The sequence below is a fragment of the Lepus europaeus genome, chromosome 20 (genome assembly GCF_033115175.1).
Source record: "Lepus europaeus isolate LE1 chromosome 20, mLepTim1.pri, whole genome shotgun sequence".
NCBI classification, from domain to species: domain Eukaryota; kingdom Metazoa; phylum Chordata; class Mammalia; order Lagomorpha; family Leporidae; genus Lepus; species Lepus europaeus.
The window spans coordinates 24,834,193-24,847,177 of NC_084846.1; the positions used below are offsets into that span (position 1 = coordinate 24,834,193).

The 12,985-nt window shown below is 40.2% G+C and overlaps 1 protein-coding gene across 2 annotated transcripts in view; it reads left to right on the top strand.

Moving 5' to 3' along the window:
* ABCB5 (ATP binding cassette subfamily B member 5) overlaps window positions 1–12,985 on the top strand; it is a 115,347-nt gene that overhangs the window by 58,877 nt on the left and 43,485 nt on the right. For both annotated transcript variants that reach the window (XM_062178620.1, XM_062178621.1), the window contains exons 16-18: window positions 6,314–6,457; window positions 7,369–7,473; window positions 7,781–7,858. In XM_062178620.1, coding sequence (XP_062034604.1) covers window positions 6,314–6,457; window positions 7,369–7,473; window positions 7,781–7,858 — 327 coding nt within the window. The remainder of the gene's footprint in view (window positions 1–6,313; window positions 6,458–7,368; window positions 7,474–7,780; window positions 7,859–12,985) is intronic.

Genomic DNA, 12,985 nt, shown 5'->3' on the forward strand with positions numbered 1-12,985 from the left:
GGGAGACCCAGAAGAAGCTCCTGGCTCCCGGCTTCAGATCGGTGCAGCTCCAGCCGTTGCAGCCAATTGGGGAGTGAATTTGCTATGGTGTAGCAGGTAAGGCAGAAGACTCACTGGACAGAATAACTACACCAACAAATACAGAATGTCCCAATATTGTAAACATGATGTGTAAATTATTTATATCTTTTCTGTGAATACTAAAACAGAGTATAATTACTATGCTAAAATGTTAAGAGGCAGGCTGTATGGAAAGAAGTTAAATGCAGCACTAAAAACTCAAAATGTGGTACAGATCAGAGCACAGATGTAGAATACTTTATCAGAATTTCTTGTATCTTTAGTTTTTGTTGGCCATTTTTCCTATTTTTATAACCAATGTTAAGTTGTTATCTTTTCAAAATAGCTTGTTATAGCCAAAAGAAGTTTTTTCAAGTCTCATGGTAACCGCAAAGCAAAAACTATACACAGATTTACCAAAAACAGTAAGCAAGGAATCAAAGTACACTACTAGATAAAATTTACTTAACAACAAATGAAGATTGTAACTTGGAGGCAAAGAGAGACACAATAATAAAAATATAAAACAAATATCAAATTGACAGAAGTAAGGCCTTACATATCAATGATCTACTAAAATGTCAGTGGACTCAATTCTCTAATTAAAAGTTACAGAGTGACCAAATGGATTGAAAAAATGCAACTCAACTGCACTCTTTTTTTAAAAAAATTATTTATTTATTTGAAAAAAATTAGTTATTTGAAAGGCAGAGTTACAGAGAGACAGAGGCAGAGAGAGAGAGAGAGAGAGAGAGAGAGAGAGGTCTTCCATCTGCTGGTTCACTCCCCAAATGGTTGCAATGGCCAGAGCTGTGCCCATCAGAAGCCAGGAGCCAGGAGCCTCCTCCGGGTCTCCCACACGAGTGCAGGGGCCTAACAACTTGGGCCACCTTCTACTGCTTTCCCAGACCATAGCAGAGAGCTGGATCACAAGCAGAACAGCTGGGACTCGAACCCATGCCCATATGGGATGCTGGCACTGCAGGCGGCAGCTTTATGTGCTACACTACAGTGTCAGCCCCTCAACAGCACTCTTACAAGAAACATCCTTCATCTTAAGGACACAGATAGACCAAAGGTAAAAGGATGGAACCAGGTTGCCCTTGCTGGTGGAAAGCAATAGAAAATAGAAGTAGCCATACTTCTATTTGATAAGATAGATCTGAATTCAGAAGCAACAAAAAGTGACCAGGAAGGCCATTATATAATGCTGAAAGGTTCAATGTTATAAAAGGAAATAACACTTGTCAATACATATACATCCAATTTTGAAACACTCATATACATGAAGCAAATATTGGAAGTGGCTGCTCCACTTCCAATCCCAAATGTAAAGGGAGAAATAGACTCCAATACAATCAATAGTAGGAGAATTTAACACTCCAGTTTCAGAAATGGACAGATCATATCGACAGAAAATTAACAACGAAACAGCAGAGTTAAATCACACCCTAGATCAACTGGACTTAACAGACATTTACAAACCTTCCCTTCCAACAGTTGCGTAATACACATTCTTCTCAATAGCACATGCACTATTTCCAGGATAAATCATATGGTAGAGGTTACAGAAGAAGTCACAACCAATTTAAAAGCATAGAATCATATCAAGTTTCTTTTCTAACTGTAGTGCAATAAAACTAGAAATCAATAATAATAAAAATGTTATAAATGACACAAATACATGGAAATTAAACAACTTGCTTCTGTACAACCAATGGATTAAGAAGAAATCAAGGAGTAGATTTAAAAATTTCCTCAAGCAAATGAAAATGGAAATATGGTGTACCAAAAACCTATAGGATACAGGAAAAGTAGTACTAGGAGGGATGTTTATAATGTCTACATTGAGAAAAAAGACGGAAACCTCAAATAAGCAATTTAGCTCTCTATACTTCAAGGAACCAAAAATATAAGAACAAATCAAATCCAAAATTAGAAAGAAATAGTAAAAGAGTACAAATGAATGACAGATTAACAAAACAATACAAATAAGTCAGTGAAAAAAAAAGGATGTTCTTTGAAAAGATAAACAAAACTGATAAAGTCTTATCTAGACTAACCAAGAAAGAAAGAGAGAAGTTTCAAGTACATAGAATTAGAGCTAAAAATGGACACATTCTCACCGACATCACAGAAATTCAATTGTTACTCATTACTATGAACTACATGCCCACAAATCAAATAACCTAGAAAAAAACAGAAAACATCTTGGACACATACAGCTTACCAAGACTGAATCACAGGAAATAGAATATCTAAACAGACCATTAGTGAGCAGTAAAATTGAATCAGTAATAATAATAATATTTTAAAAATCTCATATTGAAGAAAAGCCTAGGACCGGATGGCTTCATTGCTGAATTCTACTGAACATTTAAAGAAGAAATAACACTAATCTTTCTTAAATTATTTCAAAAAAATAGAAGAGGAAGGAATTCTTCCAAATTCATTCTATGAGGCCTACATTACCTTGATGGCAAAACCGGACAAGGATATGACAAAAAAAGAAAGTTATAGGCCAGGGTCCTTGACGATCAAAGGATCAAGTTCCTCAACATAATACTCATAAATCGCCAATATCACATTAAAATGCTCATTCATCATGATCAAGTAGAGTTCATTCTAGGGATGCAGGGATGTTTCAACATATGCAAATCAATAAATGTGATACATTACATCAACAGAAGTAAGGACAAAAATATATGATAACTTCAATAGACACAGAAAAGGCATTTGATAAATTCAACATCCCTTCATGATAAAAACTCCCAGAGGAGCCACCAGGAGCAGGAAGAGAAATCCACACACAACATACACACAGTCACCCCACACAGTCTTTCCAGCAGCCTCTGCTGACTGAGCTTAACACCTTGTCAGCGGGTAAAGGAGAAAGATCAGGCGTAAGGGTGAATTTGGACTTGCAGGGAAATATACAAACATCTGGGAGAGTGGTGCACTATCTCAGGTGGGGAGGAAGGTACAGCAGCAAACGTAAGGCCCTGGACTGGAAGTCACAGTGACCAAGAACGAAAGGGGTTGGCAGACAAGCCTGCGAGATGCTCAGGGGCCAGACCCTGCTGGACCACAACAGCGATTTCTAGGTCTGCTCTCCCTCTAACAGAAATCCTCCAGGGGAGTCCACAAGGAATCTCTGGAGAGAATTTTGAAGGGACAGTAGCCTGAATGGATTTTTAAAAAATCACAGTTTTTTTCCACTAATCCTTAATAGAAGTTTAACATTCACCTTAGTTATGAATACCAGCAACAAGCTGTTGGCATTGCCAAGTACCTGTGATGCCATCAGTGAACATCACAAAAATGTTCATGTATGTCTGCTACCCAACAGAGTAAAAGGTACAAAGTCCAGCTTCCCATCAGAAGTCATCAGGTGAGGGCCGTCGCTGTGGTATAGCAGGTTAAGCCGCCACCTGCAGTGCTGGCATCCCATATGGGCGCCGGTTCAAGTCCGGCTGCTCCACTTCTGATCCAGCTCTCTGCTAATGCACTTGGGAAAGCGAAAGCAACGGAAAATGGCCCAACTCCCTGGGCCCCTGAACCCATGTAGGAGACCCAGATGAAGCTCCTGGCTTCAGATCGGCTCAGCTCTAGATATTGTGGCCATTTAGGGAGTGAACCAGTAGATGGAAGATTCTTTCTCTCTCTCTCTCTCTCTCTCTCTCTCTCTCTAACTCTGCCTTTCAAATAAATAAATCTTAAAATAAACCCTCAGGTGAATGGACTCATCATGCCATAAATGAGAGGAGATGCTGGTTCATGCAACAGAGTGGCTAAATCTCAAAATCATTATGCTGAACAAAGGAGCTAGATGAAAACGCATACATAATATATGATTCCGTTTATATAAAATTCAAGAAAATACAAACCAATTGGCAGTGACAGGAGGCAGGTCAGTGGTTGAAGAGGGGAGGGCTGGCAATGGAGAAGGGTGGGAGAAAAGCATGACAAAAGCAGGAGAAACCTGAGGGTGATTTTCACATTCATTATCTTGACTGGGGTGATGGTTACACAGGTGTTCAGTTACTCCCAAATTTACCAATAGGTGAGATGGTGTGTTTTGCATATGTATAGTTAGTTGTATGAAAATAAGGCTCTGAAATACATAAGATTAAACTTTAAATTCTCTAGGAGTTTGTCTTATGACTTTTTACATCTCTGTTATCTCTTTATAAAATCCCTATTTCATATTTTTGTATTAGATTACCTTAAAATATGTTATGAGCTGTAATAGATTTGGGTAACATGGAATCTTTCTTAATTTTGTTCAGTTTTTCATTTTGTTTTTTATCTTATTTCTTATTTAATTCCTGTATCTTATTTTATTCTTTCCCAGATTGAAAACACTATTTAAGAGATACCCATTTTTAAGCCTGTAAATGTCTATTTTTCCAGAAGAGAAGGACATTTCTAAACGATCTCTGTAATTCAGATTATTCTACAGGACCAAGATGTGCCTCTCCTCCCCCTCCCCATTTTCTGGCTCTGTAGTTCATTGGTGACATTTCCTGAGACACGCTACGCTTTGATTGCATTATAATGAGATAACTCTCTGAAGCATTTAGCTTGGCATTCAGTGCTCAACAAAACTTGGTGTGCAACTTTTTAAACTGCTTAACATCCTTTTGGACAGTCACCTCACTGACAAGTGAGGTCTTCTGTGATGATAAGCTTCAGAAAATTTCAGGCTGAAATATGAGAGGGACGCTCAAATTATTAGACAACCTAGTAAAACTGTGGTGTAGCTACCCTGGAAAAAGAATTTAAAGGTTTTGGAATTTTTAAAAGATAGATTGTTTTAAAAATAACAGAGTTTGCATTGTAGTTGCCACACTAAGATTGCAGCAAGAATTATAAACTACTTTATAGTCTTTTCTAAGGAATTCTCTGGCTATCAGCTTCATAAATATCAGTTCTTTAGGAGTGAATGTCACAAGGACGTTTTACCGTACGAAACACCGAATAATTCACTGCCACTTCTCTGTTCAAAATAGGTACTCGTCACAAAGTCATTCACAAGACTGTTTCAAGTTTCTGAAAATAATTCACTACAAGTGCCAAACAAGAGCAGGGAGAGAACTACTGTGACCATTAGCTCCCTAAGTCAACCTCCGCTCAGCCCGGAAGGGCTGGCAAATACCAGCATGGTGACCTGTCTTGTGCTTTCTCGGTGGAAGTCCTAGGATTTTGTGTAATATAACCCTTCCTCTCTAATAACTCAGCAGGAGCAATGCCTACTAACATTTATTGGGTGCTTAGAGGTGGTAACTACTGGGTTACACTTAATTCTAAAAATAACCCTATAAAATAGGGACCGAATGCCATCCTCCCCGAAAAGATGAAGAAACCAAATAATAGGCTCAGGTATTGCAGTATTTTATTTGTAAATAGGAACCCCCAAGTAAGCTTTCAACCAACATGGTAGAACACTATTTTTGTAAAGAAATCATGAAACTCGGGGCAGGCATTTGGCCTACTGGTTAAAATACAAGTGAAGATGCCTACATTACAAATTGGAATGTCTGGGTTAGAGTCTTGGCTCCACTCCCAACTTCAGCTTCCTCCTAACGCACATCCTGAGAGGCAGCTCGAGTAATGAAGTCACTGCCAACCTAGTCTGGACCCAGATTGAGTCCCAGCTCCTGGGTTTGGTCTGGCCCATCTCTGGCCATTTACAGGCATTGGAGTAGTGAACCAGCAGATGGAAGATTCCTCTCTCTCTCTCTCCCTCCCTCTCTCTCTTTCTCTCTCTTTCTGCCCCTTCCATCCCTCCCTCACAAATAAATTTTTAAAAAATTAAGAAATTATGAAAGTAGAAAACATTCAGGTTTAACATCCTAGTAAATTTTCTGGCTTTTGTATTTTCTCTGTTTAATTATAGATTTATCTTCTCCTAGAATGTTATATTCAGACCAGTTTAACTAGAGTACAAAATATGCCTATTTTTTTCCATTTTTTTCTTAGCTAAGAAAACATATAAGCTAACCTGTACTTTTGTAACGATAGCAACTGAATGAAATGCAAAAATATAACACTGCACAGATAGTCACTTTGACATAAGACTTCTTTATTTTATGTTTGGGCTCATCATTAGTAATTTGGGCAGTGAAATTTTTCTAAGAAAACTTTCTGCTCTGATATTTTACACTTTAGTTCTGTTTATGGTTGGTTAACTTTTCTAGGTTTCACTATGCTTAGAAAGCAGAGTTTTTAACTGTGGTGTTCTTATTTATAGACAAGTCTTCCCGAAGTTTCTCTATTAAAAATTTTTAAATTAAACAAATCCGAATGGCCTTTTGTGGTTCTGGGGACACTGGCTTCTGTTCTCAATGGAACTGTTCATCCCATATTTTCCATCATCTTTGCAAAAATTATAACTGTAAGTAAAACTAATTTACTCATATTCTGAGCAGTTTTGCAGAAGGGATAGCCTGAAAGAGCTGACTTGTTGCCCTCTGATGAGCGAGGGGTAAAAGGTGGGATGTCTGTGGTTGCCCCTGGTGTGGGATGCACAGTGGAAAGTTAACCAGTGTTCTCAGTGATAAGCCCATATCCACTGTGCAGTGTTCCGCTGGGTCTGTCGACTGGGCAACCAATAAAGAAATCACTTTGTGTTCTAATTTTAACTCTAGTACTATATCAGCATTCCAAAGCACAGAGGAAGCAATAAAGTTGACAAATCCAATTATTCTCTATTCAACTCGTCGGAGCAGTGGCTATTTTTTATTACCAGCCAGGGAGAGGAAATAAGTTTGAGATTGTGCCAAAGGACCCAGAATTGGTGGTAGATTCAAGAGCTGTCCTAGATCCGTGTTCAGTCTCCAGGCTCCCTGATTTGTACAGGTGCCTTTTGTCAATCTAAACGCTGGTGTGCATTTAATTCCTAATTTTCAATTTGTAGAGGCGTATGTCAAGGTCTCACATTGCCAAGTATGGGCTAAGTAGAGGAATAGTCAGAAATTCAAGTTATGAGGAATAGTAATTCAAGCTGGTGGTTCTCTGAAAGTATACTGTTAGAACAGCATAGCAATGATTCATTCGTTTGACCTAATATTTACATAGTTCAAGTGGGAGAATTTAAAGGAAATTACTTTTTAACAAATGTAATGAATGCAGACAATGGAATAACAGTGCACTTTTTTTTCTCGCAGAAATGTGTGTGTACTCTTACTCTCAGGTTGAAATTCATCCAAAAATCCTGATGCATACAATTGTTGTAGTTGCTTTTCTGTTCCTTTTATATCTTCCTGCAAACACTAATGAGGAAAAAAAAAAACTATTCTCTTTCAGATGTTCGAACATGATGACAAAACCGCGCTGAAGCATGATGCAGAAATCTATTCCATGATATTTGTCATATTGGGTGTCGTTTGCTTTGTCAGTTATTTCATGCAGGTAATCTTTTATTTTTTTTAATTTTTTTTAATTTTTTATTTCATAAATGTGAATTTACAAAGTGCAACTTTTGTATTGTTGTGGCTTCCCCCTCCAACCTCCCTTCCTCCCATGGCCCTCCCCTCTCCCTCTCCCATCCCGCCCTTTATCGAGTTTCATTTTCAATTAGCAGGTAATCTTTTAATAAATTGAACAAGTGTAAGCCTGATGACTCATCCCCTCTGGGTTAAAAATCTAATAACTAAATGTTACAAGGAAATAGAAAAGAGAGCTCAGAATAAATGTCAGTTTCTTTCCTGTTTTCCAGGGATTATTTTTTGGCAGAGCAGGGGAGAATTTGACCTTGAGATTACGACACTTGGCATTTAAAGCTATGTTGCATCAGGTCAGTGTGTTTGGTTGAATTTTTCTTATTTAAAACTCGTTGTGGAGCCGATGCTGCGGCTCACTAGGCTAATCCTCTGACTGCGGCACCAGCACCCCAGGTTCTAGTCCCGGTTGGGGCGCCGGATTCTGTCCCGGTTGCTCCTCTTCCAGTCCAGCTCTCTGCTATGGCCTGGGAAGGCAGTGGAGGATGGCCCAGGTGCTTGGGCCCTGTACCGTGTGGGAGACCAGGAGGAAGCACCTGGCTCCTGGCTTCAGATCAGTGCAGCGCGCAGGCTGTAGCGGCCATTTGGGGGGTGAACCAATGGAAGGAAGCAAGGAAGAAATTTCTCTCTGTCTCTCTCTCTCACTGTCTAACTCTGCCTGTCAAAAAAAAAAAAAAAAAAAAAAAAAAAAAAAAAAACCTTGTTGTGTAACTGTCTAGATTTTACTTCTTTCTCAAGTTCATTGCTTGACACCATCTTTCCTTCAAAAGCTTGTTGCTGTTTTTGTTGAACCTAATGGCACAATTCATGCAGCCTATTTCTCTAATAAAAGCATCACCAAAATTGTGATGCTTGAAAGTACAACTTGAAGATCACAAGAACGTAGGGTCTACCTTTGGTTCCTTGCATTTATCTTTGCATAATGTAGAGTTCCAAGATCAGAATGGAAGACCAATTAAAACTAAAAAGGAGAGGCAGGGGCCGGCACTGTGGTGTAGCGGGTAAATCTGCCCCCTGCGATGCTGGCATCCCAGATGGGATGCTGGTATCTCAAGTGGCAGCTTAACCCACTGTGCCACAATGGCCACCCCCACTGATACTGTATTTCATATCTGTTTATTATTTCTGCTCATTTTTGAGTTTTATCATGAACTTATTTTTTTTTTTTTTTTTTTACTGTTCAAGGACATTTATTTTAAATTTCCAGAATAGATTTTAAATGCTTTCTGAGTGTCTGGTTGTTTTTATACCGGAGTGTATAAATTTCAATTTTTTCCAAGTATGACTTTGAACTTGCTCTCTATTCATGCGTTAGTGGAGGAACCTCAAGGCAATGTGACCCAGTGACCGTAGTGCTAATCAATACTGGACATGACTCCTCAGGCTGATAAGAGACGGCAAGAGCCTTGGAGAAAGCAGTCTCTACCCATGAGATCACTCCAGTCCATACAAACACTTACAAAGACAAGCGCAGCAGCCCTGTGCTACCGAGCAGAGCTTATTAAATTCCCCCTGAGTTCAACTCAGTTCCCTTCTGGATAGGGTCGTCTTTCTTCTCCCCCCTTAAGCATTCCTCTTGCTTCTTGTCTTTGCCTTTTATAGCTGGAGGAGAAGATAGCAGGAGGGCACTTGGTCTTTTCTTCACATCTTCACAAGTTCGTTCCGTCTATAGTCAGGGAGGCTCCTAATGTGTGGTTTTTGCCTGACTCTTGTTATGCCCTGGTTTTCATCCTAAGATAAGACTCTGAAGGCTTAGGAAGCGTGCCGAAGCTTGCAGTGCTTTTTATAACCATTTGAAACATCATTTGAGGTGGAGGTATTTATAGGATCAGGTGTGGTCCCTTTATAGGTATAAAATCTAAGTATGTGATTACTTGAGGTTCTTCCAGTTGAAAAGGATATTCTAGATGTTGCTGACAGCTAACGTTGTAAATAATTTATTGTTCATTAGGTCTCAAAGCTGGGTCTGTATTTCTTCTTCTTTTGTGTCAGAGACAGACAAGGATAGACAGAGACAGCTCCCGTAGGCTGGCTCACTCCCTAAATGCCCACAACAATCAGGGCTGGACCAGACGGAAGCCAGGAGTCAGGGGCAAAATCCACTCTCCCACATGGTGGCAGGGACCCAATCATTTGAGCCATCGCCACTGCTCCCCAGGAACTGCATCAGCAGGAAGCTGGTACTGAGACTCACACCCATGCACACCAATGTGGGATGCAGGTGTCATAATGGCATCTTAACCACCAGGCTAAATGCTCACTGCAGTTTATATTTCCTAATGATAATATTGACCTAAAGGACTAGGAGGCTTTTGAACTGATAGAAATTTGGTTTTGTCCATTTCTCTCTAAATTAGCTAGGACTTTGAGAGGGTCTTTAATTCATGAAGATGATAGCACTGGTGGTGTCCACTAAGGTCTCAAAAACATTTATTGTTTCTCAAATGTGAACCACTGTAGTCTAACACTACTTTGTATACATTGTAAATGCTACAAACAGTCTCAGCACTGAACATGTATTGATACCTCTCAAATGAATGCAGCCTTTGATGTAGGTGTTTTGATGCACCTCAGAAAATATCTGAGTATCTGTAAATGTGTTAATCTGTTTGATAATGAAGATACTTCCCGTTCTTTTGTTGTTCCATATTTTCATGCTTAAATTTGAATTTTTAGTACTGTTAATTTAAGTACAGTTTGTTCAATGGTTAAAATGGGATTCAGTGAAGAAACTTAAAAACAACCTCATTCATGTAACTGCTTAAGTAAAAACTACATTTTGTGTTCTATGTTCATACACTTTTCATGATCTGTATCTCTGTTTAAATATAAGTGATGATGTTTGAGCTTTGTTTCTGCTTAATAAGGGTTTTTACCATTGACTAAATGAAGGGCTGTATCTTTCTGAATAGATTTATATTCTGTAAATAAAAATTGGTTGAAACAATTAAAGAACCAGCTTATAGAAGGAGAAATCACACAATGGGGGACAGTGGAGGAGGACCCCGAACACTTTCTTTTCATAAGTAGAAGGAAGTAAACAAACGATGGAAAGGATCTAATAAATGTAATCAAAATATAAAAAAAAAATTCAAGCTTCTTCCAAAAGGATTTGAGGTGATGCGTCCCGCAGTAAGAGAAGCAGGTACAACACTCAACCATCCTGCTTCAGTTAGTGGGGAGACAGGACAAGATAATTGCTTAAAAACTCTGGCCTTAGCATTTGACAGTTGTGTGTTCTTGGACAAGTTGCTTAATCTTTCAGTATCTCAGTTTTCTCATTTATGAAATGTGCATAATTGGGTCGGCATCATGGCGTAGTGAGTAAGGCCACCACCTGCGATGCTGACATCTCATATGGATGCTGGCTGCTCCACTTCCAAGCCAGCCCCTTGCTAATGGCCTGGAAAGTAGCGAAAGATGGCCCAGGTGCTTGGGACCCTGCTACCAACGTGGGAGACCTGGAAGAGGCTCCTGGCTCCTGGCTCCTGGCTTTGGCCACCTGGCCCAGTGCTGGCTGTTGTAACCATTTGGGGAGTGAACCAGCAGATGGAAGACCTCTCTCTCTGTCTCTGCTCTCTCTCTCTCTCTCTGTAACTCTGCCTCTCAAATAAATAAATAAGCTTTGAAAAAATGTGCATAATCATAGCATCTACCTCTTATTAGAGTTGTTGTGATGATGAAAGGAGAAAATACATACCAAGCACTTATGGTATGATGCACCTTTCATTTCTGTTAGAATTACTAGCAAGGGAAAAATGGATCTGTTAGTAACAAAAAGCCTGACAGCCTTACTTATGTTTACTTTACTATGAGGAAGAGAGAGAGCAAGCTAATTTTTACCCAGCACCAACTATGTTCCAGAAACTCTGTTAAATGTTTAGGCATATATTGCCTCTGCTGGAAAACCTTCTAGTCTGTTGGACATGGGGCTGACTGAACACAGGATGATGACTAAGATAGTCACATTTGTTTCCTGCCTGTTCTGTTGTAGCAAGTTATTGTTGAATCAGGAATGGGCTATTCAGTATAAATTCCTGCTCTGTGTTTTTTTTCTTTCTATTGTATCTAAAAATTCTTCACGCAGTCTCTGTCATGTTGGAACCTAGAAACAATTAGGAAAGAAACAGCATCTCCTAATGGGCGAGGTTATCTGTAACAAAGCAGGTGACATCCTGCAGCTCAGTGGTACTATAGCTCCTACCGTGGCTGATGTGAGTTCACTCTGTGGACACTCTTGGCTGGGGTGATGCTTCCAAAGCAGCCCCTGGGAAGCTGTGATCTCTGCAGGATGCCCTTTGGGCCCTAAGCTCACTGGGACAGCTTCTCAAGGCAGTAGGTCTCAGCGTGCTGCTATCTTACCCACGCCATACCCACACTAGCTCCTGCCACATTCCTTCCTGAGATTGGCCTCGAACATGACTGCACAGTTTAACTCACAGCCCTCAAGTCTGTTATGTTTTGGTTTCCTTAGTTGGCAGCAATGTGAAACCTGGGCCTCAGAGCCTTGGCTGGGTTGCAAGTAAGCTAACAGTTTTTTCATTTTTTACTGCTTAAAAATAAACCATTTTTAAGAGACAGTCTCCACGCAGTTTTCATACAAGAGGATGGAATGACTGAGAGATATTTGATAGGTAATAGAAGGAAATGGAGATTCCTCGGGTTGAGAAGTGCTAAGAGCTCTGTTTGCTCTAGAAAATCCCATCGGCCAGAGGGCAAAGCTTGTGTTCCTGACTCTTCCCCTTCTTGAGGGAGCATGCCTCTCAGCAGCAGGGCTCCACAGTCTTCTGCCTGTTTGGCTTCTCGCATAGCCTGATGCTCGCAGGATCTAGGGGGCCATGTGGAGTGTCAGAGATAATCTTAACACGTGGATCCCAAAGAGAATGAGAGGAGCATGTGTTTGGCAGAATTAAGACGCCACTCAGGACACTCTCATTCCACATCTAAGCGTCTGGGCCCACTCCCTGCCTCAGCTCCTGATTCTGGCTCCAGGCTACTGCACACCCTGGGAGGCAGCAGGGATGGCTCGGGTAGTTGAGCTCCTGCCATCCGCTTGGGAGACCTGGATTGAGTTCTCCACTCCTGGCTTCTTTCTGGCCCAGCCCTGGCTGTTGTAGGCATTTGGCAGTGAACAGAGATGGAAGATCTTTGTCCATCTCTCTCTCTTTCAAAGAAATAACAATTAATTAATTTTTAAAAGAAGTGCATAGACTTTCTTAGCAGTTTAAGTAGAAAGATTTGAATTTTTGTAAAGATTTATTTATTTATAAGTCATAATTCCGGAGAGACAGTCAGAGAGAGACAGAGAGAGAGAGAGATCTTCCATACCCTGATTCTCTCCCCAGATGGCTGCAACAGCCAGAGCTGGGCCAGGCTGAAGGTGGGATGCCGGAGTTTTATCCAGGTCTCCCATGTGGTGTAGG